The 27,777-nt window shown below is 40.2% G+C and overlaps 2 protein-coding genes across 4 annotated transcripts in view; both read left to right on the forward strand.

Annotated features, from left to right (window-relative positions):
• The first annotated feature begins 2,156 nt into the window (after positions 1–2,156).
• Positions 2,157–8,328, forward strand: prmt1 (protein arginine methyltransferase 1). 2 transcript variants are annotated; one of them, XM_070923141.1, is made up of 10 exons: positions 2,157–2,205; positions 4,275–4,370; positions 4,490–4,645; positions 4,764–4,827; positions 4,931–5,073; positions 5,606–5,693; positions 5,920–6,035; positions 6,174–6,324; positions 7,371–7,492; positions 7,633–8,328. In XM_070923141.1, the coding sequence occupies exons 1-10, from the start codon at positions 2,179–2,181 to the stop codon at positions 7,714–7,716; spliced, it is 1,047 nt and encodes a 348-aa protein (XP_070779242.1). In that variant the 5' UTR covers positions 2,157–2,178; the 3' UTR covers positions 7,717–8,328. The 2 variants fall into 2 exon arrangements, with proteins under 2 accessions (XP_070779242.1, XP_070779243.1); XM_070923142.1 differs by having other exon boundaries at positions 2,179–2,205; positions 4,284–4,370.
• A 6,207-nt stretch (positions 8,329–14,535) lies between these two features.
• The window catches only part of trpm4a (transient receptor potential cation channel, subfamily M, member 4a), a 35,499-nt gene continuing 22,257 nt past the window's right edge, over positions 14,536–27,777 (forward strand). The window contains exons 1-7 of one of the 2 annotated variants that reach the window (XM_070922450.1): positions 14,536–14,604; positions 18,944–19,005; positions 19,566–19,743; positions 21,663–21,843; positions 22,709–22,878; positions 25,155–25,332; positions 25,819–25,883. In XM_070922450.1, the coding sequence (XP_070778551.1) occupies positions 14,536–14,604; positions 18,944–19,005; positions 19,566–19,743; positions 21,663–21,843; positions 22,709–22,878; positions 25,155–25,332; positions 25,819–25,883 (903 nt within the window). Of the gene's footprint in view, positions 14,605–18,943; positions 19,006–19,565; positions 19,744–21,662; positions 21,844–22,708; positions 22,992–25,154; positions 25,333–25,818; positions 25,884–27,777 lie in introns of those variants that run through there. The other variant, XM_070922451.1, reaches the window with a different exon arrangement.

A 27,777-nucleotide genomic window follows, 5' to 3' on the forward strand; every position in this document is an offset into this window, starting at 1 on the left:
CATCCAACCCCAGAGACTCCACAAGGCCTGCTCTGGGAGTCTGGTGTTCAAGTCTTCTACTCAAACACTTTTACATTAGGGTAGGACAGGCCAGGAATCAAACTACCAACCTTGCTTGACTATTGATGCCCAGTGTAAGGTGTATGTAGCTTTGGTAGTCATACTCCCGGTTTATAAGCCAAATATGGGTAGTGTATTGAGTTTTAACAACATGCAACACTCATGGGAGCTGTTGTTGAAAGAACAATAAACATTATTATATCTATGTTAAAATGATATGGTGTAATTGAGGAACATTTGGCATATGGCTAATTAAAAGTATACTATGCAAGATTTGTCGGTTGCTGTTACAGCTATCGTTTATCCAATTTACTTTAGATTAAACCACGCCCACTTCCGTATGACGAAAGCCTCGACAGCCGTGTTCCCATTGAAACTTTAGAGTAGCTTGGAAAAAGGCAATATGGGGCACTGAATTTGATGAATTTACTGTTCATCAGACCACAAATGAGAAGAATTAGGTTGGAAAAAACAATAGATGCCGCCAAAGCTGAGTGTTTCTGGGGACCGGGCCTGCTTACACAGAGGACGTCAGTAGAGTGACCCAGGACACATTTGCTTATACACCGCTAAAAGAATATGGCCATATGCGGCCCAGACCACCTCCAAATGTGGTCTGAGGGATCAGATGTTAAAGGCCCTGTTCAGACCTGGTATTACCAACCGTCCTGCCCCCCCAGAAGACCTCCCAGAAACACTCCACTCCAACAGCATCTAATGTTTTTCAAACCTAATTCTTGTAATGCATCTTGGGTGCTGTTGTCCTGTTTAAACTTAGAGCCACGTGTGATTGGATCACCCAAGACAAATACTAACGTCAGGTGTAAACAGGGCCACGGACCTGCAGCTCCATGACAGACAGAGAGCAGAGGAGAGAGACAGAGACAGTAGCAATGTAACCTGGTCGCTATGTTTTTATAGAGTCCCGACCTCACACCCTGAACGCTGTTATTGGCTGGGGGCTACGCACCACTGCCCACAGGTTGGCGTCCACACTTACAGTGGGTCATAAGTGATGATTGAGAGGGGTTATTTTTGTATGAGTCGATACACTTTTTTTTTTTTTAGGCAAATCCTTCATTGTATGCCTTTAATTATGTTAATAATTTGTTTATTGACCTTCCTTGTGCACATGTTCAGTTTCTCAGCAATGACACTGTAGAACCATTTTAGCATTTAAAAAAAAAACTTTTTGACTAATTTTAGTTCCGTAGTGTCAGTTGCAGTTATAGCTTTACTTGCGTAGTTATAAGCATTTGTAGAATTAAAGTGAGTTTGAAGTATGTGTTGTTTTCTTATAAAGACTTGTGTGTACATAATTTACACACTTCACCCAGTATTAAAGCACACTATTCTCCTACAATGCAATGCACAAAGGAAATGGAGGAGCAACTTACAGCTGAGAAACATTAAAATTAATTGTGGGTGATAGTGAGGCAGCTCCAAAATGGTCTCAGAAAACAAAACATTAAGAATTACATCTTAGGAAACGTTTGTTTATTTGTTCAGTTCGATTGCCAGTGATATCCCAAAATCACATTATGATTGATGTCTGACATTGTACACTAATGTATCATTTCCTTTCTGTAGAAAATGGTAAAGTGTGTTGATTGTCTCTATACTGACTATACTATGATTAGTTTGTAGTTGACACCATGGAATTATTAGTATGCGGTATGGATTTGGGACACAGCTGCTGGACAGCGATTATCCAGATATTCCGTGGCCACCTGAATGCAGCAGCATTTGAAAGTCGCACTGTCACTCCATTTGGATGTGAGATGCCATATGAAATGATAAAGGCTGTTTCGCATTATTGTCAACAACATCTGGTCTTTTCTGTCTGTCCCCGATCTCGAAAAAGATACATGGTTTCTGTGTCGTCGTCGTCGTCTTCTTCTTCCACTGCGAATTGCAACCGGGAGGAGCATTATCGCCACCAAAAGGTTTCTTTTTCATAGTTCGAAGCCAAATAGTCCGACTCCCGAAAATTATGGAACGCAGCTTTCAAATATAGGCGTCGTCTAGATTCTGGACCAATCGTAAATAAAAGCTGGGTCTCGTGGGCGGGGCTAGGAAAGAGTCTTACAAGCTCACGCAGTCGACTAAGAGATCGAAATGGCGGCACCAGCAGAGAGGATGGAGGTAAGGTCTTACAAGACAAAAAAGACACTCTCATTTATCAATGTAAATTATACACGCAAATGCCCACTAATCCAGGAAAGATATCGCATATTGTTACAGTCTTAATATTTGGGTTTTTGTCATTACATACGTACCAGATAGTGATGCGTCCATTTTAACTTAGCTAACGTTACTTGTATAATGCATATGCCGTTGCCGCTCATTCATTTAGCATCGCATATCGGGCGGAGTTGAGATTCGTTTAAAATACCTTAATCATTTCGTATTTATTTGGCTATTCAAGTTGATGGTCAAATCTGCGAATTGAAGCGACTGATAAGCAGAAGCGTTGTTTTAGTTAGTGCGACAGCCGGCCGGCAGTGTCTGAAGAGCCTGTGGGACCGCATGGGGACTAACGTGTTAGCTTTATAGCTAACGGTAGTTAGCTGTAAGGCATAGATGCTGCCTCATTCTCCCACTGCCTTTTACTGTTCCACCGTTAGCTTGCTTTAAGCTGATGCCACACGCGAGCGAAGATCATTTCCCTCGGTGTCTCGATTTATTAGCGGCATCGACATTCATTTAGCTGACAATGTTACGTTAAGATTCCTTGTTGGCCGACTATAATTAGTAGCACAGCTTGTAGGTAATCTTAACGCCAAATTACCTGTTAATTGGCTCTATCGAGTGGAAAGCCCTGGCAATTACGTCTGGCGGTCAACTGTAATTTTGAGACTTTTGATGACTCTGTAGCTGACACGGTTTGGTTTTAGAAGTAGTATGTGGCAACCCTCGAGGAAGGCCAAGATCACACATAGTACCATGTGCTCCCATCTTTTGTGCCCCGGGGAAGACTGGCCCTGTTCTCTGCCAGCTCGGGCAGCTGAAACAGGCGCAGTCTTATCACAGTAAAACTTTTTGCACATTAAAAACTATTCTTATTGAACTGGTTCCCACTTGTGCAGGAGAGGTTGATATGAATGTTATTGGTTTTACATTGTTTAGTTTGTGAAGTAATCGTGTATTTCACTGTAATTTTTCAATTCATCCAAAAACGTTATAGGTTGATTTAGTACTTATTTTGACAGAGATTTGTATAATTTCTACCTCTTTTGAATGGCTACCATCATACCATTGGGGTGAAAAGGCTGGCTGCATCCCACTGCCCCCCCTCCCTCCTCCTCTTCCAATAAACCCCAGTGTCTTGGCTTTGTAGCATCAACGTGATAACTTCTACAAATGCGTAAATAGTATACACTTCCAGGTATTCAAGGCCTTGCACCTGGTTGTGTACATGTCATAGGGTGCTTCTTGTTTGCCTTATTTGTTGTCTCGCCAAGTGACCCAGATATCGATTTGGATGCAAGTAAGGGAAACAAGGAGACTTGTAAGAAGCACCATAGTCAGCTGGAAGTAGTTAGCCATACTGGCTAAAAAGGCCATTCCAGGGGGCTACTCTCTTTGTAGAATTACCTGGAGAAAAGTGTTTGGAATGATTCACTTGAACCCCGCTACAATGTGCCTTCAGTGTGCATGTTAGTCGGTCCGTTGTGCCTGCCCTGCATAAACCAGCACAAGCTGCAGTTGTTCAGGAATTATCCTAGGTCAGAGGATGGAGCTTACTGACATTTGTGTTTATTTGTCAAAGTGTGGAACAGAAAAGCCTGAGAGGTTCAACTCCACCCACCATCACACCTCCACACACCTGGCCAATCACTGCGTAGAGAAGGCATGTTGTCTTTTTCAGAAAATTGAATTGTTGGATGCAGCCAGTACATTGTGTTGGAACAGTGTTTGAAATGTGACGTTTATTTATTTCCAATACCTCAAATGACCACAACTGCTTGTCGTAGATGGGAATCTTTATCTTGTGGAGACTGTCTTCTCCAGTGCTAGACTTACAAAGTGAATCCAGACTGGTTAGCTACTATGTAGAAGTTTGACTGGCTCAGATCAACATGGTGCCCTATATAAGCTAAATTATTTGTTGCTTTTATGATTGTCATATTTCTGAGTTGAGAATACAATTCACATTAGTATTTTGACAAGCCCTTCACTTCAGGTTCTAATTGTGTATGTCTTTTGTTGAGGTTTCTCAGGGGGAGAGCTCAGCCAAGCCTGCAGCTGAGGATATGACATCAAAGGACTACTACTTTGACTCATACGCTCACTTTGGCATCCATGAGGTAATTTTCTTTAAACTAAACAAAGTGCAGTGCTTTCATATTCTGTTGTAGTGTATCCCCTGTGTTTCACAAGACATTAACCCTTATGCTGCTATTGGGCCTTTTTACTGTCCCCGTAGGAGATGCTGAAAGATGAGGTTCGCACTCTGACCTACCGCAACTCCATGTTCCACAACAAGCATTTGTTTAAGGACAAGGTGGTGCTGGATGTGGGCAGCGGGACAGGCATCCTCTGCATGTTTGCTGCCAAAGCTGGAGCCAAGAAGGTTATAGGGGTAAGTTTTGGGCTATATTAGAGCTAATCCATTTGTGTGGTTTTCTAGATTGGCTGGGTTTGACCAACGGCAGAAGCAGGGACAGCGTGATTTCGAATGGTGTTCTTTGTCTTAACAGATAGAATGCAGCAGCATCTCAGACTACGCTGTGAAAATTGTCAAGGCCAACAAGCTGGATGATGGTGAGTAAATAGAATCCAGTCATGTGTTGACACATGTAGGGTTTCAAAATATTTCTGGAGTGAATGTTGTGATGTACCTCCTGACCTTTTCTTGTGTCTCCAGTTGTGACCATCATCAAGGGCAAGGTGGAGGAGGTGGATCTGCCCGTGGAAGGAGTAGACATCATCATATCAGAGTGGATGGGCTACTGCCTCTTCTACGAGTCCATGCTTAATACAGTCATTTATGCCAGAGACAAATGGCTGGTATGTATGTGTATTTATGAAGTGGGAGGAGCGGCTGGTTCCTGCTCTACATTCTCATGTCAGAGTTTGTCTGAGCTCCTCGATGTTCCTTAATATATAATTTAATACTTAATTCTACTGTTACTGTAAAACTAAGCTGAAGTAATTCAGTTGGCTGGATCAAACACCAGTACCATGAGCTTGATTGGCCATTGATATAGAGAAGAAGCTAGTCAGTGGTGTAAATGGAGCTATAGTAAATTCAAAATATATTGTTGCAGTTGGAAACAAAGCACACAGAATCTAAAAAGTGAACTGAATTAAACCCATTGGCTGATGGTGAGGAACCCAATTAGGCTGCAAATTTGAATTTATATTCTAGATGGCTTACACAATTGGCATTGTTACAATTTTAGAACATGATTGAAAGCCAGTGTTTAAAAGGAATTGGACTTTAACTGGTTGGTCCAGATCAGTGCAGATGCGATCCAGTGCAGCGCAGACCTGTGAGTCTGAGTCTCAGTTTTTTCTTTTTTTTTTCTCCCTCTAACAGAAGCCAGATGGACTAATTTTCCCAGACAGGGCAACCCTTTATGTCACTGCAATCGAAGACAGGCAGTACAAGGACTACAAAATCCACTGTGAGTAGCCACTTGATCCGTGAATAGCAATTTTCCATAGGTAGGAGGTCATCTGTGATACTGGGGTTTGCTGTGGAAGAGCCGGGTAGTCTGGTTTTTGTTCCTAACATGTTGTAAGGGGTGAACTAAACAAATGACTATTGTTGGGAACGGAAAGCTGAACACCATCGGCTGTAAGCTACATGAATTGTCTCAGTGAACTGACTGGTTTGTGTGCTTGTGTCAGGGTGGGAGAACGTGTATGGTTTTGATATGTCATGCATCAAGGAGGTGGCGATTAAGGAACCGCTAGTTGACGTGGTGGACCCCAAGCAGCTGGTCAGCAGCGCCTGTCTCATCAAGGTGGGTGCATGAATAACTGGTTTGATATGATACTGGGACAGAGGAGCGTCTTCTTTGCTACAGAGGTTTTTGTAATATAAAAGTCTGACATTGAATGTGTTTGGTCTGACGCTATCTTGTTGGTGTGTTTTTGTTTAGGAGGTGGACATCTACACAGTGAAGGCAGATGATTTGACCTTCACCTCACCGTTCTGCCTGCAGGTGAAGAGGAATGACTACATCCACGCTCTAGTCACCTACTTCAACATCGAGTTCACCCGCTGTCACAAGAGGACCGGCTTCTCTACCAGTCAGTCTTTTTTTTTTTTTTTTAAAACACAAATACACATGTTGTCTTTACAGTCTGATTGAAGTGGTCAGGACTGATCTGATACCAGATCTGATTCGGGTTAGTGTGGTATGGTTGTCCACTCTGATAACTGGATAAGAGCAACGTGCCTGATTTGTGATACTATCATTATGAGAATTTCACAGTTTCGTGGGGGTGTGTGGGGGGGGTGTGTGTGTGTGTGTGTGTGTGTGTGGGTGGAAGTTGAATGTCTGAAGGAACTGTAAAACATTTCTTGTGGACTCTGAAGCTGAGACCAAGTGGCCCCTCCTCCTCTACCTGCCCAGCAGTGAAGCCCTTCAGATAGTTGGGGAGGGTTTTTTTTGTTTGTAGCCTACATTGTTGTCAAGAAGGATAGGAGGTCTGCTGCTAATTACCTTTCACAAAAAGTAACAATTTAATCTAGTTCCACAACAGTTTTGATAATTAACCCTAACCCTAATCTTTAAGGGATGATGAAGGCCCTCTAACCATTAGTGTTGCTAGTCAAGTATCTGAAGTTGGCCTTTATTCTCTTCACATTTTTGCAGTTGCAAAAGTAATCTCAGTTTTGGCTTTTCTCACTTGCCTGTCATTGCCGTTATGATATGATGTTAAAATATCTATTGATTGATAATCGTAAAACAAAAGGGAAATATTATCCATATGCATTTAAGGGAGGATCACACACATAATAGGACGGCTGTGAACACAGATTATGTATTGTATTCTGCTGGGTCATAAGGAAGGCTGTGGTGATGAAAATAAGCATGCATGTTTTTTATATATACATACATACTAATTATTTTAAACAATTCCGCTTTTATTAATGAACATGGTATCTGATAAGACTGCTGTAACAAGGAGTTTGCTTTGTGTTCATCTAGTAATGGACACATGATCTTGGTTAACCTGGCCCTCAGTGTCTATGATGGGGTTTTGCTTTGGAACTTGACTTGGTTCAAGATTTCAATTTTAGGAGCAGACTGCATTCATGCTCACTTTATTCCCCCCACCACCCCCATCAGGCCCAGAGTCTCCCTACACCCACTGGAAGCAGACTGTCTTCTACCTGGATGATTACTTGACTGTCAAGACTGGTGAGGAGATCTTCGGCACCATCAGCATGAAGCCAAACGTCAAGAATAATGTAAGCAGAGCTCTTCCATTCAAAACACCTTTTGCAAGTTGTTTCCTACTTGCTGTGCTTTTGGTTTAAAGATTGTATTTGTGTGTTGCTTCACCACCGTCTTCACACATCTTGTCTGACTCATTACTGTTGGTTTGCAGAGAGACCTGGACTTCACGGTAGACATCGACTTCAAGGGACAGCTGTGTGAGGTGTCGAAGACGTCAGAGTACAGGATGCGTTAGAAGCCTCTCCGTGTTAGTTTGTCTGTAGTAGAGGACAGATTATACTGTTTGACCGGGAGTCTGTACAATAGTTTGATGCTCCCCTGCAGCAACATTTTTAAGACTGTCATTTCTTTCTTTTTTTCTTTTTTTTTTTGTCATTTTCTTGTTCAAAGGTTAACAGTATTTAAAAGGTTTTCACACCCTGGGGACAAAGCTCATTGGCGTGGTCATTCATTGTGCCGCAGTCACTCACATAAAGGTGTGTTTGACATGCCTGGTTTTTGTGTCCACCATCTGATTGGGTTGCTTTTGGGTTCTTGTCCTTTGCATGTGTGAGATAGACATCAACACACTGGCCCTGCTGACATGTCTGTATAGTATTACTGTTCAGTCACTTTGGCCCTTTGTATGGTCATTACATGACCCAGCTACTGTCTCCCCTTATTTTCAATCCTGTTGTAGGTATGTGGCTCTTTTGGATTTCTGTATACTGTATAGAATCCCTGCCTCCTCCACTTGTGTACCAGTTAATAGAAACCATATGTAACTGACAGGAAAGCTGTCCACCAAAATCCTTCAGCCCTGGTTAGACCAAAAACAGCCATGTATTAATAAACAATAATACCAGGATGTTGTGTTGGTGTGAACTTGGTGCTCCAGGTTCTGGAGAGGACAAAGTACCAGTGTCAGGACATGGAGGCACAGCAGGTCATAGTCTGTAAAATTATCACAGCAGTGTGTTTGCACACACTTAAAGGTCTTACACCAGGAGCGTGGGCTTGCATATAGACTGCAGCAACAACCCCCACCTCCCCAGGATTATTAAAGCACCCACCTCTCTAGTATAGCAATTCAGAAAGCAATCATTATTGATCCAACCTGATTGGTGAATGTATCTGTTCTACAAGGCCAGTCTCAAACATCACTGTTAGCCTTGTGGCAACAGACTGTTATTGCACTGCACCCCAGCAGTGCTGTAACTGTGACCGTGACGATAGCTGTGTCCCATAGCCCTACTACATACTAATCGTCACACAAAATATCAGCGTATTTCACCTTTTTATACCAACTGGAAATGATTATGTATGTGTGTTGGATGTGAATCAACCTGCAGCCTTGGAAGACATTTAAAGAGATGGTCACCACCATGTATTTGAACGTCTAATAGAATAGTGTGACTAGTGTGCATCAACACCTCACTTGAAAATGAACTGTAGTCTGAATACTGTCAGGAGTAAGTTGAATTTGTTGCTTTTCCAGTGTGAACACACTGCGTACTGAAGAACTGCTTAGAATCTGTATGTAGTCTGGATTTGGGGCACAGTGCATGAGAGATGTTGCACACACTCAGTAAGTTGATCCTAACCACCAGTGGGCCTGCAACTGACATTGGGCCTTTATCATGTGCATTTGTAACGCAACAGATATCCTCCTTATCTTGATCTGGTCTCACCCTTTTGAGAAAACCACACTTTAGCTTCTTGACGTGTTCATTATTGCTGGATGAAGAAAAAGATGGCCATATGGGACCTGATCACGAGGCCTGGTTCCAGCTGGCTCCATAGCTGTCGGGTGTCCTGGAGCCCATGCGTTTGTCTTGATACGATGTGTCTGAGGCTGCTTGAGTCAATCTTAACAGTAGTAACCATGTTGGCACTCTGCGCCCTTTGATTTTCCTCTTTTGTATTTTTTTTGTGTGCTGCTTTTTTAAATAAATCAAACTAATAAACTGTAAATGTAACTTTTCTTGCATCATCTACAAAATGGTCTTAGCTGTGTGGTATTCTACCAACAGCATCTTTAAGGATCCACACCATTTAGTTTATTTTCATTGCCTCATAGAGTTGTGTATATACACACCCTGAAAACACAATCAACATTTTCCATTTCCAAATTCCACATTGAGTTACTTTGGATGTAATAAACACAGTAGTTCATCTTGACAGAATCAGCAATACATGAATTGACTGCATATGTATTCTCCCCTTTAAGTCAATTTCAGTGTGGTTGGGACTAGAATGTGTCACAAAGTCATCAACTCAAGATTTATTTGTCTCATGCTCATGTTCAGTATGTGCAGTGAAGTGTGGGCGGGTGGCACACTAATGACGAAGTACATAATACATTATGTACTTAATATTTATTATAAATACGTAAAAATAAAGGATAACATTTTAAAGATAAAACAAATGAAATACATGTAATACAAGTAATACTCAAGGTCCACTTACTAGCTTTTTTTTGGCCTTCAACTGCATCTTTACAGTCTTCATCAGTGAATGAACCTGGTTCAGGTGTGTCTGTTACATATGCCAATGTCTGTCATTGGGTGAAGCCTCCAAAAAAGCTAGTAAGTGGAGCTCAATTTGTCACACATTCTGAGCCTGAGGTCCAGAATGACCTTCATGATCAGGCCTGTATCATGAGGACAATTTCTTCAGCTCTGTGGATGTGAATGTGATGGGGACTCATGGGGAGCACTGACAGCTCTTTCTTTTTCCTCTTTAAGACTTAGTGGATAAAACAAATCTTTATTATTCGCGTAGGCCTTTATAGATACAGGAATATTAAGTTGGTTTAAGTAATCAGTTAACAATACTTGACCTTACACTGAATAAAAAACAGTGAGCCTCGTAGATTTATAATAAACTCATCTGTATACTCACACTTACAGTACTGAACACAGGAGCTGCCATCACACACTCACACCAGGGTTAAAAGGTGAGGGTGGTGGCCCTTGCAGCTGTGTTAGATACAGAGACAGTTATCAATGAACACCAACCAATAAAAAGTATATTGTTCAGTGAAACGAGCAGAAACTAGATATCCACATTCTCCCAGAGGACTGTTCATTAGTCACAGTGTCGCTGGAGATCATTGGCTGTTCAATGATGACTTTAGCTCTTGTTTTCCAGATGTGTGTGTTGATGACACAACTCACCAACCAGAGCAGTAGTCTCTTTGAGTCTAAGGATGTGTCTTTAAAGAGTCCATACAATAACATAATATGGGATTTTAGACTTGGCTCTGACATTTCATTTCATTTAGTGCATTTGACACATTAAATGAAATTAATGAAAGGGGTGTTCAACTTACAATGTGCAAGAGAGAGGTGGTAACATTGCCGAAATTCTTATTACAAGGAAAAGTTTACTGGATATTCAATTTGCAAACTTTATCCCCCAAATGATGAGACCCCTTGTTATGTCATGCTCTAAGGAGTTTTGGGTTTTTACAGACCCACCTATGGTACACTCTAGATTAGGGGTGCCCAATACGTCGATCGCGATCTACCGGTCGATCGCAAAGGTAGTGTGGGTAGATCGCATGGCATTAAAAAAAATAGACGTCTGCCTATCACCCATCCTCACTATGAAGTTTGTCACTTGATTGACATACAGGGCAGCCAGTCTGACATCTGATCTTTTCTGACACATGGGTCACCACGCATGCGCGTACAAGCGCGCCAAGTGCGGCAAAACTACTGTCCGGACTATGAATCCCTGGCTGATTCCATTCAGTGCAAGTCATCAGACTAATGTAATGACAAAAAATGTACAGAGTTATATTGTGCAATATGGGTTCATGCAGTTATGCAAGGTACACCAACATATATTGTACATATAAAGAATACTCAATATATTTATAAATAAATATATGTTTTGCATTTTTATAGTAGGTAGATCATTTTGACTTGGTCATTTTATAAGTAGCTTGCATGCTGAAAAAGTGTGCACCCCTGCTCTAGATACAAGTAGTTCACATGATTGCACAACTTTGAATGACTTATGAAAGCTGCAAGGCTGATGTTTTCATTCATTAGATGTGTCATTTTTATAAATATTCTTGTAAATAGACTAATTATGTGTCATGGTGTCACATGTGTTCCTGTTTTTGTTTTTCTTAATTTTCTTGGATTTCTTGTGGAATATAATGGGACAGATTGTATACATGTCACTGCCAATTACTGAGAGACCTTTGCTCATCCTTCAGTTTGTTTTTTGTACCCTACACTCTGTTGTCTGTTTTGTTTTCCAGATTGAATGAAATAATTGAATCGATGAATGATACACAGACTTAACTGCATGCATTGTTTGAGAGTTTAATGTTTTTTTTTGTGAAGAAAACATACATGATGGAAACATTTTGTGTCTTTAATACATGTTAAGATAAGTTTGAACCAGTAGATGGCAGCAGAAGTGGGCGTTTTGTATTGGGCTCAATCCTGGAATACATGCAGTCAGAAAGGACAAGGCATCAAACCTACAACCTTCTGGCTACCTTATGTCACTTTTATATTGAGGCAAATGTTGATTTTGACTGAATGTTCAGTGTTGAGACACATCATTTCAATAGTATCATTCAATATAGGCTGCTGTGTTTATGTGCACTGAGCACAGAACAAGCCAAAGAAATCCTAATTCCATTTACTGAATACTTTTATACCTTGTGGATGTGGTCATCACACATGACCAGCAGCCTTTTTACAAATGTGGCTGTTTTTTCACAAGGAGCATGATGAAAACAAAGTCATATTACATGTAGAAAATAGAGAAATAAAGAAAATAAAAGAATGAATGATGCCTCAGAAAAGGGAAGAACGTTTATGAAGAATGGTAGGGTCATTCTTAGAAACCTGCAGTGTGTGAGGTGTTTTCATTTACCTTGAATACTCAAATAAAGAGTTATTTTAGTTTGAAAACACAAATTAAGGTATTTCTTTTCATTACTTGCAATAACCTGGTTTGTTTTTACTTCCAGCAAATAAAAGGGTATAGCTCACCTTAATGTGTAGCTCTAAATGAAATTATTTTTTAATTCAAGGTCAAATGTTGTAAAATATTATATTTAAAAGTACTGAACAATAGTAACATCAACTGACAATAGAATCTGAACTGTACAAAATTGGCCAAGAGGGCTGAGCAGAGGATGCATGTCTCAAAAAGACACTTTCAAAAACACATGCATACACTGGCCTAAACTGAAATAGCCGCACTAAGAATTCACAAACATACAGGGCTATGGGTGATTAGAAGCTGAGACAGACCCTTGTATACAACGTCAATAAAAAGGATGAACTGACGCATCCTTGGGCCCTGTATTACTTATTGCTGTATCAGAGAGAACTGATAAAAACGAATTGATTAATACCATCTGACCAAAAACTGATTCACCTTCAGTTTTAAAGATGTGTGGGTCAATTGTGTCAAAAACAGAAATAAATAATAATAAATAAATAAAAATCAATCTAGTATTAACCTCAGTAAATCAGACCATAAGTAACATTGCAGAGAACAACTGCCTGTTGAAAATAGAAGTAGCTCATTACTTGTTCAAAGTGGAGCTGGTTTTGTGGCCCATGTAGCTCCACCTTCGGGCCTGTCACATGACCTATAACTGTCCCCTGGGTTATTGCAAGCAGGAAGCAGGTTTCCTGAGTTATCCAGCTACTGTTTCCTGTACTGTCTCCTTAATCTTTCATTGGTGTCTCCGCACGCACACACACACACACAGGATTCAGGGGTTGAAGTTGTAAACATTATTATCATCTCTGTAAAGTGACACAGAGTTACTTCCCACAGAGCAAAATAATGCTAAACTAGACCAGTGTTTTTTTTTCTAATACATATTTACCATTAGTATCAAGAATAAAACAGTAATCCTACATTCACTGTAATGACTGGAGGAAGGGCGTTGTATTCTGAAGTTTAAATGACAGGAAGTTTGTGTGGACATTGAACTCATACGAGACTGACTAAATGTTGTGGTCGAGTCTGTTAACTACAAGTCCAAGGCATTCCTCAAGTCTCCAGCTCTGAGTCTTCCTTATCTGTATGTCCCCAAATCAAGCCTGCACAGAGTCCCCTTTGTTGAGTGTGTCGAGCACAGGGCTGGTGTTGTAACAGTTTGAGCTACTCTTTCAGACCAAACCAAAACTGCTCATGGCATCCACTGGGACACACACCAGCTCATCTCACATCCAAACTGCACTGATGCAACCAAAGCGGTTTAAACTACAGTAGCTCCACCTCCACCAGCTCCAACAATAACATGATGCTTACACATCGATGTATTAATTGTATCTAATATATAATAATATATCAGTCTGTGGTCTGCAGAGAACTTTTGATACTTAAAGTACATTGTGCTGATAATACTTTTGTGCGGGTTGTATGTGTAAGAAATGTAAGTACAAATGTGAGTAGTTACTAAGGAGCGAATCAGTAACGACCTGATAATCAGTGAGTGGTTAATGAGTTCCTGAATAACTCTGAATTGAGGACTATATAGTAGATAATGATGAGTTACTAGAGAGTAGACTATTAATGAATCATCAGGTAATGATTAGTTCGTTAGTATACGTGAATCGGGATAACGGCCATTTTCTTAACCAGTTCTTCCTGGTGAACTAGTAGCCGTTCGTTCATTACTAATGACTTAATAATCTCTAGTCTAGTCTCTCTGTTTGTGCACCTCCTCGTAAAGTGATGACCATACTGGGCCGTTACAGTGTAGTCCTTCGTTACTTCATGGTAATCTGACCGTTACTTTATGGAAGTTTTGATTGGGCAGTTATGAAAGTAGTAAACTCATTATTCAGGACCAATTCATTAACCATTCATTAATTATCATTATTTTAATTATGATAATTAATTATTTTACATTCTTTCACCATTGCTATCAAAACAGTAGGTTGCAGTGCGACGTGGGGGCGGCGCGCGGACCACAGCCCCCTGGGTTTGTGGGCTGGGCGGAGAGGAGGCTGTGGGCGGAGCAGCAGAATGTACAGCTGACCCGGATCTCTGTGATCAGACTACACAGCTGCTGCAGTGCAGGATGAAGGAACTGGAGAAAGAGAGGGACGGGGGACTTGGAAAAGCTGGAAGTAAGAAAGAGAAGGATCAGGTATGTGTGCACAATGATGATCTGATCAGGTGGTGGATCTTTGAATACAGTGGTGGGTTTCTGAAGATATTTTCTCTGCTGGATGCAGACAGTAAAATGAGAGAAGATGGAACTTAGTATTTGGTTGGAAACGGGGGATGCTGCTGTGCCAGTTGAGACTTGTAAGTGCGAAATTCCTCAGGCTGCGAGGGCTGGTATGAAGTCTGAGGGGTCCAGACTGACTGAAGCAAGCCAGGTTTCTGATTGTACCTGACAGTCTCTCAAACGAAAAAAAAACACTCCAAAATAATCATTTCTCACTCGTGTTTTACATTTTGCAATAGAAAAATATAGAAAAGAAGCCAAATCAGTAGCTCCTCAACCAAAACTCAAAACACAATATCACCTTGCCCTGAAAAAGATTGTCAAGTCTAAAGAACTAATAGAAAATGACAAAATCCACCTTATTCATTTTTTGTAATGTTGATAAAGGTTTCCGGCTGTTTACATCAGTAATGTTTGCTGACACAGAAGCAACAAGCCTGTATTTGACTTTCATCCTCAGTTTGGGGACAACATGTTAGATTAAAGTCCTGTGCTGCGTTTATTATTATGGAAACAGAGAGCGGAGGAGCAGGCTGGACATGGCTATATACTGCTCAGCCCACATAGGCTGACACCTTAAGTATGGTTGTTCTTGAGTTCAGGCTACATGTGATGTGTCAGGTGAGTCCATACTGGTGGAAACAGAGTGCCTGTAATTTGTGTGCGCACACAAAATGAGCAACATGTAAGATTATATGCCCACACCCTATAAATCTATGGACAATTTATATATTCTTTGGATGGATTAGAACTCACAAAACATTCAAAGAGGTAGGTACGAAATAAAATATTACATTTAGATAATAATAAACTAAAACCTTAAACTAGAAACTGAACTGGACAAAACTAGGACCATACTTAAATGATAGTGCCTGGTAATATGCTGTTGGTCAAGTTTAGGCTGTATATGATGTCTTGTATTGGTATGGCAAGGTGCTTGAATGGAATTGCATAGATAAGTACTGAAAATAACTCTACAATTAATCTATACCCACAGGTATGTGATGAAAAATGTGGGTGACATGTTAAAGTCATTATCACAAAATACAGATATTACAGTATATAATATTTATATATCACAATATGTGAGGTGTATGCAAAATCACACAAAATATTCAAATTCATATATAAAAAAGCAGTGAAAAATAAATGTGTTCCACTGCTATGCAAAACATGAGTCCAAATGATTTACATGTGTCAAACTTTAATTTTTATTTTTTTAGATTTGAATACATTACAGACAACATCTGTGAAACAATTACATTTTGCGATTGTATCATCTTGATATGATTTTGCTGCCACATTTGACATATTATAATACTGCAGAGATGAATACTGAAAAGGACTTGAAAAAGCATAAAACATAAATTGTAAAAGTGCAAAAACTGTAAAAGATTTCAAAAAGCTGAATCATAGTTTAATAGTTGAACTTCTTGTGACCTGTTTGAAATTTAAATGGAGTCTGTAGCTGACAGTTTGCAGAAGGAGTGGCATTTCAAAGTAGAGTAGGTTGAAGAGCATTTGAAGATTCTTTCCATTGACTTACATTGTAAAAACATTTTGAAAAAAGCTTGATATATTCAAGACACAAGTATAAAAGGTAGAAAAAAGAAACCTATTCACTATATAATGAAAATAAACACAGTCACCATTTACAGTTTGGAAGTCAGTAAACAAAACAGGTCACTCTACTTTTATTGGACATGCCCTTCAAGACTCCCGTGTGGGGTTTGTTGCGTGTGCAGGAATTATTAGTCCCAGCCGAGCTCTCCTTTAAACTCCTCTGTTTTCATAATAACAAAAGGAGCAGGGCTTCTTCACAAAGGAGCTTTACATTTCTCTACAGTGTTCTTCTCAATAATTCCAATTAAAAGTTTCACGTAGGAAATGAAAAACAGATATGTTTCAGTGTATCTTTGTGCTCAGTTGAGTGATGATCAGTTCCACAGTTATTGTGGGTTCACTACCCAGAACCTAAGTTGTACTTTTTGTAAAGTTTTTCTTAGTTTGTAGAAGACAAGACACATCATGATGTCCAGACTAAAAGTCTAGTGTGTCAGAATGCTTTGCCTTCTCTTGCCTAATTGGACAACTTGTATGATCTGTTTGGTGACATTGACCAATAGGAGCACAAAGCGCTCATCAACTGTAAACGTAGAGAAGGGAAAGAGGAATGATGTTTGACTTCATTTCAGTGAACCTGTAACCATTTGACTATCACCCTCAGGTCAGGAGCATTAAACCAAATGAATCTGCTGCTTTCTACAGACTGGGAAGGAAACAGACAGGACCCACCTTCACCAATTAATGAATCCTTATGTACTTTCATTCATAAAACTCTTATATACATATTACATACAGAAATGTTTGTTGTTGGTGCTATCAGGTGGACTTACGCACCACCTTGTCACAAAGGTTGTGCGAGACGGCAGCTATGAATACTTGGGAAGCTGACAACATGGAGTCACATTCAGAGCTCTCTGAACCATGTAGCCTAATTAGCTTAACTAGAGAAGGCAATTTCAGTGTGAAAGCTGGCTGTTGAAAAGCTCATGTTAAACTGGATTGCTGCAGTCCAACATCAACTGGGGTACGTGGTGACCAATGAAAGAAGAGAGAGTGAAGCACTCCCGCTTAAATGCAAATAGCCTCATGGCTGTCAATAGGCAGACAGGTTGGACCAGTCCTCACTCAGTGAGCTGACAGATTATTTTTCAGCTTAATCCGCTTTATCTTGTAGCAATTTTTAGGTTTGACGGAGTTGAAAAAGAAGGGCTGTATGTGGTGTGTGGACAGTTCACAGTGTGTTTGCAATAAACACACATTGTTTACCAATTTGTTTTAAAGAGTGTGACCAGCAGCTTCCCTTTGCAACGTTGCAACACCTCAGTCATGCCTCAACTTGAATCCCCCTTCACTCATTCCTGACATTTCTCTCACTCTCTGCTTGGTATTTATCTGCTGCTCCAACTCACTTCACTTCTGCTCTTTTGTTTCAAACAGCTGATCCCTCACCTGCTTCCCTCTCCTGTCTGTCACTCTCGGTTTCGCAATCCTTTCTGTGTGATCTCATGGTCTTAGAGTACATTCCTCCCTCATCAGTTACACATGAAAGCAGCATAGTGCCTACATATTTCCCACACAGCTGCTGATGAAGTTCAAAGGAGGCCAGTTTGGAAATTATGTCCAAATCACAACTTCTGAACATAGGGCCTGACATTACAGGATAGCTTTTCAGTCATAGACTGCTAAAATACAAGAAAATAGTATATAATCTAACACTTTATGACAGTGTCTCCTGGTAAAATGAACCCCTGATTTTGGCATGATGTGGAAATGAAACAGGATGAAGCATAAGCCTTTCAAGTTTTAGTTATCTTTTAAGATCAATGTTGTTTCACATAACACTATATTAAGTGTTATGTCAAAAAATAAAGTGCAACCTAGAGTCAACCACAATCCAGAACCCAGTGCACAGTGTTTCCCAGTGCATTAACCTGCATTTAAGTATTTGAATTATTGTTGGTTCTTGTAGTAATCAGATTTCTTGAACAAAATGTATGAAACTTGGTTTTAGTTATGTTTTAGCCAGGTATACGTGTGACTCACACACACAAATCAGGAAGCAACATCCTGTACAAAAGAGGTAAACTAGGGGAGAAATCTGACCTTCTGCATAACCTGGTTTCTTGTGTGAATGTAAACGTTCTCATCTTCTATCTACAAGACACCCCAACAAAACACAATACAGAAGGTAGGGCATCTGGGAGAAAGACCTCAGCCCCAGGGACAAACAGAGAGTGTCAGTTACATAACAACATAGTTAAGCAGAAACGTGGTTTTGTATTTTACAGCTCAGATTTATGGTTGTTATGACATAGAAACCACAGTATGTGTTTATTATGGAATTTGTAAGTAAAATATAGGAAAGTGATTGAAGAGAGAATTTATGTTTGGTTCTGCTTCTCATTCACTGTGCTAATAGGTAAAGGCTTTAAAGGCTTGTTGTTTCCCCTTCAGGTTTCCTTTATATTCCGAGCAAGTTAGAACAGTTAGTTGTAGTTTGAGGTATAAACTGGCAAAACAAGGCAGCAGGAAAAGGCTTGCCCAAAACTTGTTGCAAGCTCATATGATGCTCAAAATTCAGTCAGAATTTTGAACATCATATGTATAAATCTGTAACTGCTCGTTGCTCAGTACTGTCTCCAAATTTCTTTGTACTTATTGTTCTAACAGACTGTTTTCCTGGTCACAGAGTTGGATTCCCAAGATCATCAAGAAACGAGTGTGCACCACTTTTGTTGAAGATTCTTTCAGGTAATCTCTCCTCCTATCTGAAATGCAAACATATTGTATTTATGATGTAAAAGTCATAAGGAATCAGTATTTGATGATGTGACGATATGATTCTGTAATTGAATGTTTTTTTCTCATCACAACTCTTTTGGTATATACATGATACAGAAGATTATGGTATCTTAAATTTCCGTCTAAGGGGCATTGTAGGAGTTGCAGACTGTCTCTAAACAGATTACTAAACAGTTTACTATTGCTCTTGGTAATTTCATATCATCTACTTCCCCTCCAAACTGTGGAGTACCTTAAAGCTCTGTCCTAGGCCCCCTTCTCTTTTGTATCTACATGCTTCCACTTCGCTGAATAATACATAACCTGGCCCCCTCCGTTAAGCCTTGTGCCAGAAATGTATTACAGTTTTGATTATCATGTTCATAAAGTAGTTCAGTCCTGTTTTTATCAACGTTGTACTATTTTGAAAATCAGATAATTTTCACCATTACCTGAAATGCCTTTAAAATGCTCAGGGCATTTGAGACATTACCAAACACAGAATAACAGGTTTGTGTGTTTTGTGTCAGTAATGGAGCGTTGTGTCAGTGTGGTGGTGTGCGGGAGGTGCATGACTCGGTGGCAACAGGAGACTACTTTGGAGCAGCTATTGTCACCCAGTGGGACAGCAGGCAGCACTCTTCGGAGTGTCCCACCGATGCCTTTGGAGAGCTGGAGTTTGCTGGCGCTGGACGCAGACATAGCCATGTGAGTGGCAGTGCTGAACACACACACACACACACACACACACACACACACACACGGTCATAGATGTACCAGCATACCATTTAGTGGAGGGGTCCTGCCTCAAGACTGATGAATAGAACCCACAGGTCACCCAACAAAAAATGTTTAACCGAATCCAAGAAGGCAAAGAATAATTACACCCCAATAACCTTGCTTGTGCCTCCATCTAGAGGCTGTTGCATCCTCTGTCTACACGCTGTGTGTGCAGCATTACAATGTGCTTAAATGTGCCAACAGGTCATTATTCAAAGTAGGTAGGAGGTTTAGGAGGGCTGTGCTTGATAGTTGTTGATTCGGGATTGGCAGGTCTTGACTTGTCTTGTCATGTTGTGGATGTATATGATGTAAACTCTGTGGTGAAATAAATACCACTTGGTTGGGCTTCATAAGACTGACCAGTCAAAGTAACGTCTGACAAATGATAATTAAAAAATAGAAAGAAAATAGGTCTGTCAAACCATACAAAACTATAAAGCAAATAGCAAGCAGCAATGAAATACAAGTCACCAAAAACCAGCACTCAACAAAACAAACAGACCATAACTCAATTCAATTCAAATTCCAGCAAGCAAAGCAATAATGCTGTGTGTATGTGAGTGTGTGCGTGTGAAATAGTCCCCACAATCCCAAAACAGCTCAACTGAACTGGGAAACATGAACTCTTGATGGGAGGTGATGTAATTCTGAAGCTAAAACAGCCACAACATACAGGTTTTACCTGAACCCTGGTGAGCTCCACTAGCTTTCCACTGTCGCTCCACTCATCCACTCACTAAGCTGGACGGTGAGATCAGGTCTGGTGATCTGAACTCAGCGATGGTTTTAGTTTATTTAGGTTAACAAATAAAATAATTCACAGAGTCAAGGGGTAACAGATAAACAATACTTTTATTTTGATAAAAGTGACCCCCAAAATCAATACTAAACAAAATAAATGAAAGGGGATTGACAGCCCTCCCAGCAAAAGGGAGAGAAGCCACCTAGGCCAATCATGGGCAGTCAGACCTGGGGACTCCCCCTAACCAAAACAAAAACAAAAAATTAGAAACCAAATCTTACAGAAATAAAGTCTACTGAACCCATCACCCCAAACCAAGAAATAACTGAAAAGAAAACATAGGCAGGTCACATCTCATGCTGCAGAGAGAGACAGTTTTCCTGCCCCCAATGTATAGGTTTTTCCCCAATCAGGTCAGCTCAGGTACATCTGGAGGGAAAACATCACATACACACAGAAGTTATCAGAAAAAGATGCACGTTATCACCAGCAGGGGGAGCGCATATCAAGCATAACACCCCCTGAAAAGCTTGTTTTTACTGACGTCCAAACCTCTCATGTTGCTGCAGAGATGCCGAAGTGTGTGGAGCACACTTTGCTCACTGTATCTTGGTTCTTTCTTAGTGTCCAAACTTCACTGTATAATTATAATGATTATTATAATGATTTCACAATAACCTGCATGTTATCTTTTGAAATCATTATTGTATCAACTCTTTCAGTATACAGTAAATCTAAGAAAGGAGCCATTTGTATTTGAAAATGATTTAATGTATTAGGTTCACCATAAAAAATCTAACTGTCAAAAAGCGGCACTTTTGCAGGTTTGGGCTTAAGGACTTGTTGCTCTGACAAAAGTTGATTAAGATTTAAACCAGCTTTGAAGAACCAAAACATCCAGACTTGTGTCAAATTGTCGACATTCTAATCTGGATAACTTAGTTATCCACGTGTGAGGAGCATGGCCCTGCTGTGAACAGGGTGACAGGACAGCATCTTCTTAGAAGGAATGTTTCTTGTGGTGGCCCAACTGAGCTCTAGGTTTAGTTCCCAGATATACTGAGGTACAAACAGTATGAAGTCCTCTCTTTGTCCTTTCTAGTTCCTGCGGCTGTCATGTGACACATCACCTCAGATAGTCTACACCCTGATGACGGCTCACTGGGGCCTGCCCTCCCCCAACTTGGTTGTGTCAGTGGTGGGGGGCGAAGGCCATGAGAAGATCAAAACATGGGTGAGAGATGTCCTGAGAAACGGGCTGGTTAGAGCTGCACAGAGCACAGGTAAGAACCCATGGTTAACATTAGAATCAATAGAAACCATTGAGAATGGAACATGGAGCTATTTTGTATGAAAACAATAACATTGTTAAATCTCTGCTTCAAATGTTCATTTGGTTAAGTGCTCCAAATGATCTGCATTAAGATCAAAGTTGTAAGAATAGATATTTTTCACAGCAGACATTTTGACTTGTCCTAGTAGGAAAAGCACTGGTGTTACTAATAACATGGCATTGTAATGTGACACAAACGAAATCATGTGACTCGAAACATTTGACAAATACAGATGAGCATCTTGGACTTGATTATGGCTAAAATATTAATTAATTATTTCTTAATACTGAGAACTCGATGATTAAACAAAATGGATCTATCTATGTGTGCATTTCCACAGAACTCATCACCATCAGTACAACATAGTCATGTGCTACTCACCACTGCGTTATTTCTCTCTGTAACAGACATATTGTCCTTACTCACTAATTGACTGCAGTTGTTTCCACTTTGCCACTTTTCTTTGATCGGCATTAAGCTGCTGTTACTGCTACATGCTGCAGTTGTCTCGCATTAAAAGCAGGAAAAACCAGGAAATAGAGGGATTATGTCCTTTGTCATAAGGCTTTTAATGTGAAACATCTATGCTGAAAGTGTTGGGTTTCCAAACCAAACTAAAAAAAACAGCGAAGGAGAGGTGACTGGAATGGGCCTCGATATATGTACTGATTGCTTTGATGGTATTTTTTTATTTTCCAAATATTATTATGTCAGTTCTATAAGTTTGTGTGTATATACTATACTGTGTGCTGAGTTATTGGAAAGCACATCTTGTGTCTCCCACCTCACTTCTTTTCTCACTACTCTTGACCAGGTGCCTGGATCTTGACGGGGGGTCTTAGGGAGGGCGTGGCTCGCTGTGTGGGTGAGGCAGTGAGGGACCACGGGGCAGCGGCTCCAGCTCTTTCCCAGAAGAAAGTGATAGCTGTGGGACTGGCACCCTGGGGCCTGGTGCACAACAGGCAGCAGCTTGTCAATGCCCAGGTACTCATCAGACAGTATGCATACCATGAGCTTATCCTGAGATAGTCCACTATACAGTGCTACACCTTTGATAAGACTGTGCCAATTTGAAGAATGACGGATCATTTTAAAAGGTGAATTACACTTTGCTGCAAATTCTGTTCTTTGATTGATTTGATTGACTTTTGCATCTGTTACACATAGCATGAACAACATATTTAATTTTAAAAGGACAACAGGAATAGGTCATATTTTCACATATGTCACATCTTGTGAGATTCAGTAAGCGTAACAAATGAGACAGCAACCCAGAACAAGCCCAGTAACAGCTGGTATAGCTGTGTGCCATCTCTTCAACACCATGCTGGAGTGAGCAGTGAAGATTTGGTGAATACTGATCCTGCATCTTTCCCTCATCTTGTCAGTCTCATGTGTTGCCCCATTAACAAATTAGAGGTTGACATACCTCCTCAAAATGTGCCCAGTGCAGGTAAGGCCCTGTGTTCTATGCCAGAAGAGAGTCAGAGGATTAAACAAATTTCTTGAGTTTCGACATTAAGTTCCAGTAAAAAAGTCTGAATTTTGAGACAAAAGCCAGAATTCTAGCATTAATTTCACAATTTTAAAAAATGGGTTTGAAATGAGAAATTATACTCATACATATTGTATGTGTGTGCTTGTTTATAAGAGAGATGTCATACCTCTTTCACTATACTCCATTGTTGGAAAAGAAGGACTTCCGTCTTTTTTTCTTTCTTTGTTCAGGGTTTGCTTTGCATTAAAAGTCAGGATCAACTTGTTACAAGAATTTTCTATAAATGAGTGTCTGTATCATGAAACTAGAAAGAATAAGGTAAATCCCTGCACTAGAAACAATACAAATGAAACCTTTTTTTTAATAGTTGAAGCAGCACTGGTAGATATTCTTACTTGTTTAAGAAAGCAAGACTTCAAGGACTCCATTTCAAATAAAACTTGATATCAGAATCTGAATCAGAATCAGAAATACTAATAAAGATATACAAAAATAAAAAATAAAAAATATACATTTACAGTATTTAAGTGAAAAATAAAAATATATACAATAACAGTGTGTGTGTGTGTCAGAATCAGATCAGAATCAGAATCACTGGCCTTGCGGATCAGTTTGTTGAGTCTGTTGGAGTCCGCCACCCTCAGCCTGCTGCCCCAGCATGCAACAGCATAGAGGATAGCACTGGCCACCACAGACTCATAAAACATCCTCAGCATAGTCCGGCAGATGTTGAAGGACCTCAGCCGCCTCAGAAAATAGAGACGGCTCTGGCCCTTCTTGTAGAGGGCATTAGTGTTCTTTACCCAGTCCAGTTTATTGTCTATGTGGACTCCCAGGTACTTGTAATCCTCTACAATGTCCACACTGACCCCCTGGATGGAAACAGGGGTCATCAGCGCCTTGGTCCTCCTCAACAGTCATTTCCTTTGTCTTTTGCCTTTTACGTGTGTGTGTGTGTGTGTGTGTGTGTGTGTGTGCATATAGTATGTATTGCACTGGTAAAAAAGTCTGACATTCAGAGGGAGGAGTTGAACAGTTTGATGGCCACAGGCAGGAATGATTTCCTGTGGCACTCTGTTATGCATTTGGGAGGAATGAGTCTCCCACTGAATGTGCTCTTGTGTCTGACCAGTATATTATGGAGAAGATGTGAGACATTGTCCAAGATGACCCGCAGCTTGGACAGCAAGCATCCTCCTCTCTGACACCACCGTCAGAGAGTCCAGCTCCAACCCCACAATGTCACTGGCCTTGCGGATCAGTTGATGATGATGATGGAGATGATCAGATGATGGAGTGATGATGTGTCAGTGACCACACAGAGAGAACATAGGGAAGTGGAGAGGAGAGTAAATGGAGCTTAATCTCTGGAACCAAATGCTTCTTCTGCTGCAGCAAGAAACAAATGTAACATCGTAAACAGACCAAACATTCTGAGACATCACTTTAACCAGTAGTGTCAAGTGGATGTATGGGAGGTGTAGCATATGAGTTGTTATAAACTAAAACAAATCATGCTGATGATGGCTGCTGTCGACTGGTTTTACACCAGCGTAAGACTATTGACCAGATGCTCCTAGCTGATATCAGATCAGAATCAGAATCAGAATCAGAAATACTTTATTGATCCCCGGGGGGAAATTGTACAGTACCGGTGCTCCCATTCAAGAGTAGAAAGTAGCATAAATTTAGAGCTAAATCATCAAAAATCAGCAGAGGGAATGAACTCTCTCACATTCACTCTTGTGTTATCTGTTTGAAGGGGAGTTTCCCTGCTCGTTACTACGTCCAGAACACATCACGTGACTCCTGCTGCCTGGACAACAACTGCCAGGCTTTCCTCCTGGTGGATGATGGGAGTGTTGGTCGCCGGGGGGGAGAGACAGCCTTTCGTGCTAGTCTGGAGGACTACATTTCCCATCAGCGCACTGGCATTTGGGGTGAGGTAGAGAAAAAACAGCCCCTTTCAAACAGTCTGTAATATTGCTGGTTCATCCAGTTGTGGAAATAATGGCTTTTGCATGTAGATCTAAAAATGGATAAGTTCCATATTCAATCAGTTCACACACCATTAAAGATAGCCACAGTGTTTGCGTGTTGTCTGACTGAAGTCGAGAGCTTTTCAGTCAATTTTCCTCCTCAGCACTGTGGTGGTTTCATCACCTGTTTCACAAACAAAAAAAAGAAGGCTTAGAAAGATTATCCAGACAAAACCTTTCACCTGTTCTTAAATCATAAACAAAGGAGAGCAAACTAATTAGATCAGATTTAGAAAATGGAGGCCCTGAATAGTTTTTTCTCACTTGTCTCTCAGGGCCTCCATAATATTATGAGAAAGCCTTTCTGATTTTTTTCTTTGCTTAATGCAATGTTTCTGTAGAGAATCTGTTTTTTTCTTCTAACTTCTTATCTTGGGCCAACAACAGGTAGTGGCAGTATTGAAATCCCAGTACTGTGCATGCTCATCTCAGGAGACGCCAATATGCTGGAGGTAAGCAAACTGCCAAATACATTCTCACTCTACACACACACATACCATAATAGATTTTTAGATTTTACCAAAATCTACTGTGTTGTCATGGCACAGCCAGTTGTACCAGCTACTAACAGGCCACAACACATGCTGAATGCCTCAGGTGGCCCACAACAAGAAGGGCACACAGGCCTTGCCTGAACCTCTGTGAGTTCGACTAGCTTTCTGTAGTTTCTCCACTTGGCTGGGTGGTTGGGCCAACACTAAACTCTGCGTTGGTTTCAGTTTATATATGTATTTATTTATACTTAAATAGCCAGTTACTGGCTATCAGCAGCACACCACTCTCCTGTCAATCCAGTCACGAAAACCAATTGAGAGCTAAGCTCTCATTCACAATGGTGTCCTGCAAATACATAATCAAAATAAGTTATACAATAAAAAAATGTAAAAAGTGAAAAATCAACATTCTTATACAAATCATAAATACAACACAAGACAAAAACACAAAGAAAAAGACAAGTGTAACAAGTACATTATACAGGGACAGAAATTATTGAGAAAAAATGTTATGTAAAACATTGTTCAACAGAAGCTTAAACTGTTTTACAATTTGTGTCCTGAAGCTTATTCCATCTATGAGGAGCATAATTGGTGAATGCAATTTTTCCCAATCCTGTATTCATAAATGGGATGTCCAAAGTAATACATTCTTGAGAATGAGTACAGTGTCCCATATTTCTAACTCTTAAAAGTGATGATAAATAAAATGGTAGCTTATTAAGGATGGCTGTGTAAATAGAATAAGACAGTGTTGTTCCCTTTGAGTGGCAAGTGAAGGCCACCCTACCTTCTCATAGAGGATACAATGATGGGTTCTAAAACTGTCACCTCATCAAGGGACTGAGGGTATGGGCAGCAGCATGCAGGTAGATGACACCTGCATAGTCAAGCACTGATAAAAATGTTGCCTGTAATCTACTGCTCAAAGAGAGGCACTGTTTATTTCTGAAAAAGGAACCCGGTTTAATGTTAAGGTCCCTAGTCACTTCCTGAACATGAGTTTTAAAAGATAATTTTTCATCCAATGAGATACCCAGGTACTTGTAACATGGCACTTTTTTAATTTGAGCCCCAGTTATTGTACTGATAGTAAAACCTAGAGGATGTTTCATTTAAGATCTGGTGAAGAACATGTAATTAGTCTTCTCTGGATTTAGTAAAAGCTTAAGTCTAATTAAGGCCTTTGAATAGCCAAAAGATCTGACTTTAAATTCGACAAAGCATTGTCAATAGAGGACGCTGATGAGGATTAAATATAAATAAATGTGTCGTCAACATACTAATGAATAGAGCTCACCAATGAGCCCAGGTCATGTATGTACAATATGAAAAAATGCAATGCTCAGATAGAAAAGCTCATCACTATTCAAATGTGTACCTTTCCAAGATTTTGGCTAAACATGACTTTTGGAGATTGGACAGTAGTTATTTGGATCGCTGGTGTCACTGCCTTTATGTAGAGGCAGTACATGTGCTGCTTTCCACACTAGGAATTTAGGAGTTAAATTAAAAATATTTGTTAAGGAATAAGCTATAATAGGTGCAGATAATAGTGAGAGTCTTGCAGTCAAAAGGTCAAATACCTCCTTAACAGAGAACTGCCTAAAGGAAAGTCTTTCCCCAAAAGGGCTATTGCTATTACAACTGCACCCATCCATGTGAAAAAAATCTAAATCCAAAATGTCATTAGTATCAAGATTTTGACATTTTAAGAAATCTAATTAATGACAAAATTCATACTTTTTGCTTGACCATGGAGGTGACTTTTTCCCCAGGATTTTGAGCTCCGTCTTTTTTCCCCCAGCAGTGTGAATGTTCCTCCATACCTGTCTGTATGTGATGTGAAGAC

The sequence above is a fragment of the Enoplosus armatus genome, chromosome 17 (genome assembly GCF_043641665.1).
Source record: "Enoplosus armatus isolate fEnoArm2 chromosome 17, fEnoArm2.hap1, whole genome shotgun sequence".
Classification (NCBI taxonomy): Eukaryota; Metazoa; Chordata; class Actinopteri; order Centrarchiformes; family Enoplosidae; genus Enoplosus; species Enoplosus armatus.

Bases quoted from the DNA above. Each gene is read 5' to 3' on its own strand.
- prmt1 (XM_070923141.1), top strand. From the start codon at position 2,179: ATGGCGGCACCAGCAGAGAGGATGGAG. The intron at 4,371-4,489 runs GTAATTTTCTTT...CTGTCCCCGTAG, and splicing joins CTCACTTTGGCATCCATGAG to GAGATGCTGAAAGATGAGGT. The intron at 5,074-5,605 runs GTATGTATGTGT...TCCCTCTAACAG, and splicing joins ATGCCAGAGACAAATGGCTG to AAGCCAGATGGACTAATTTT.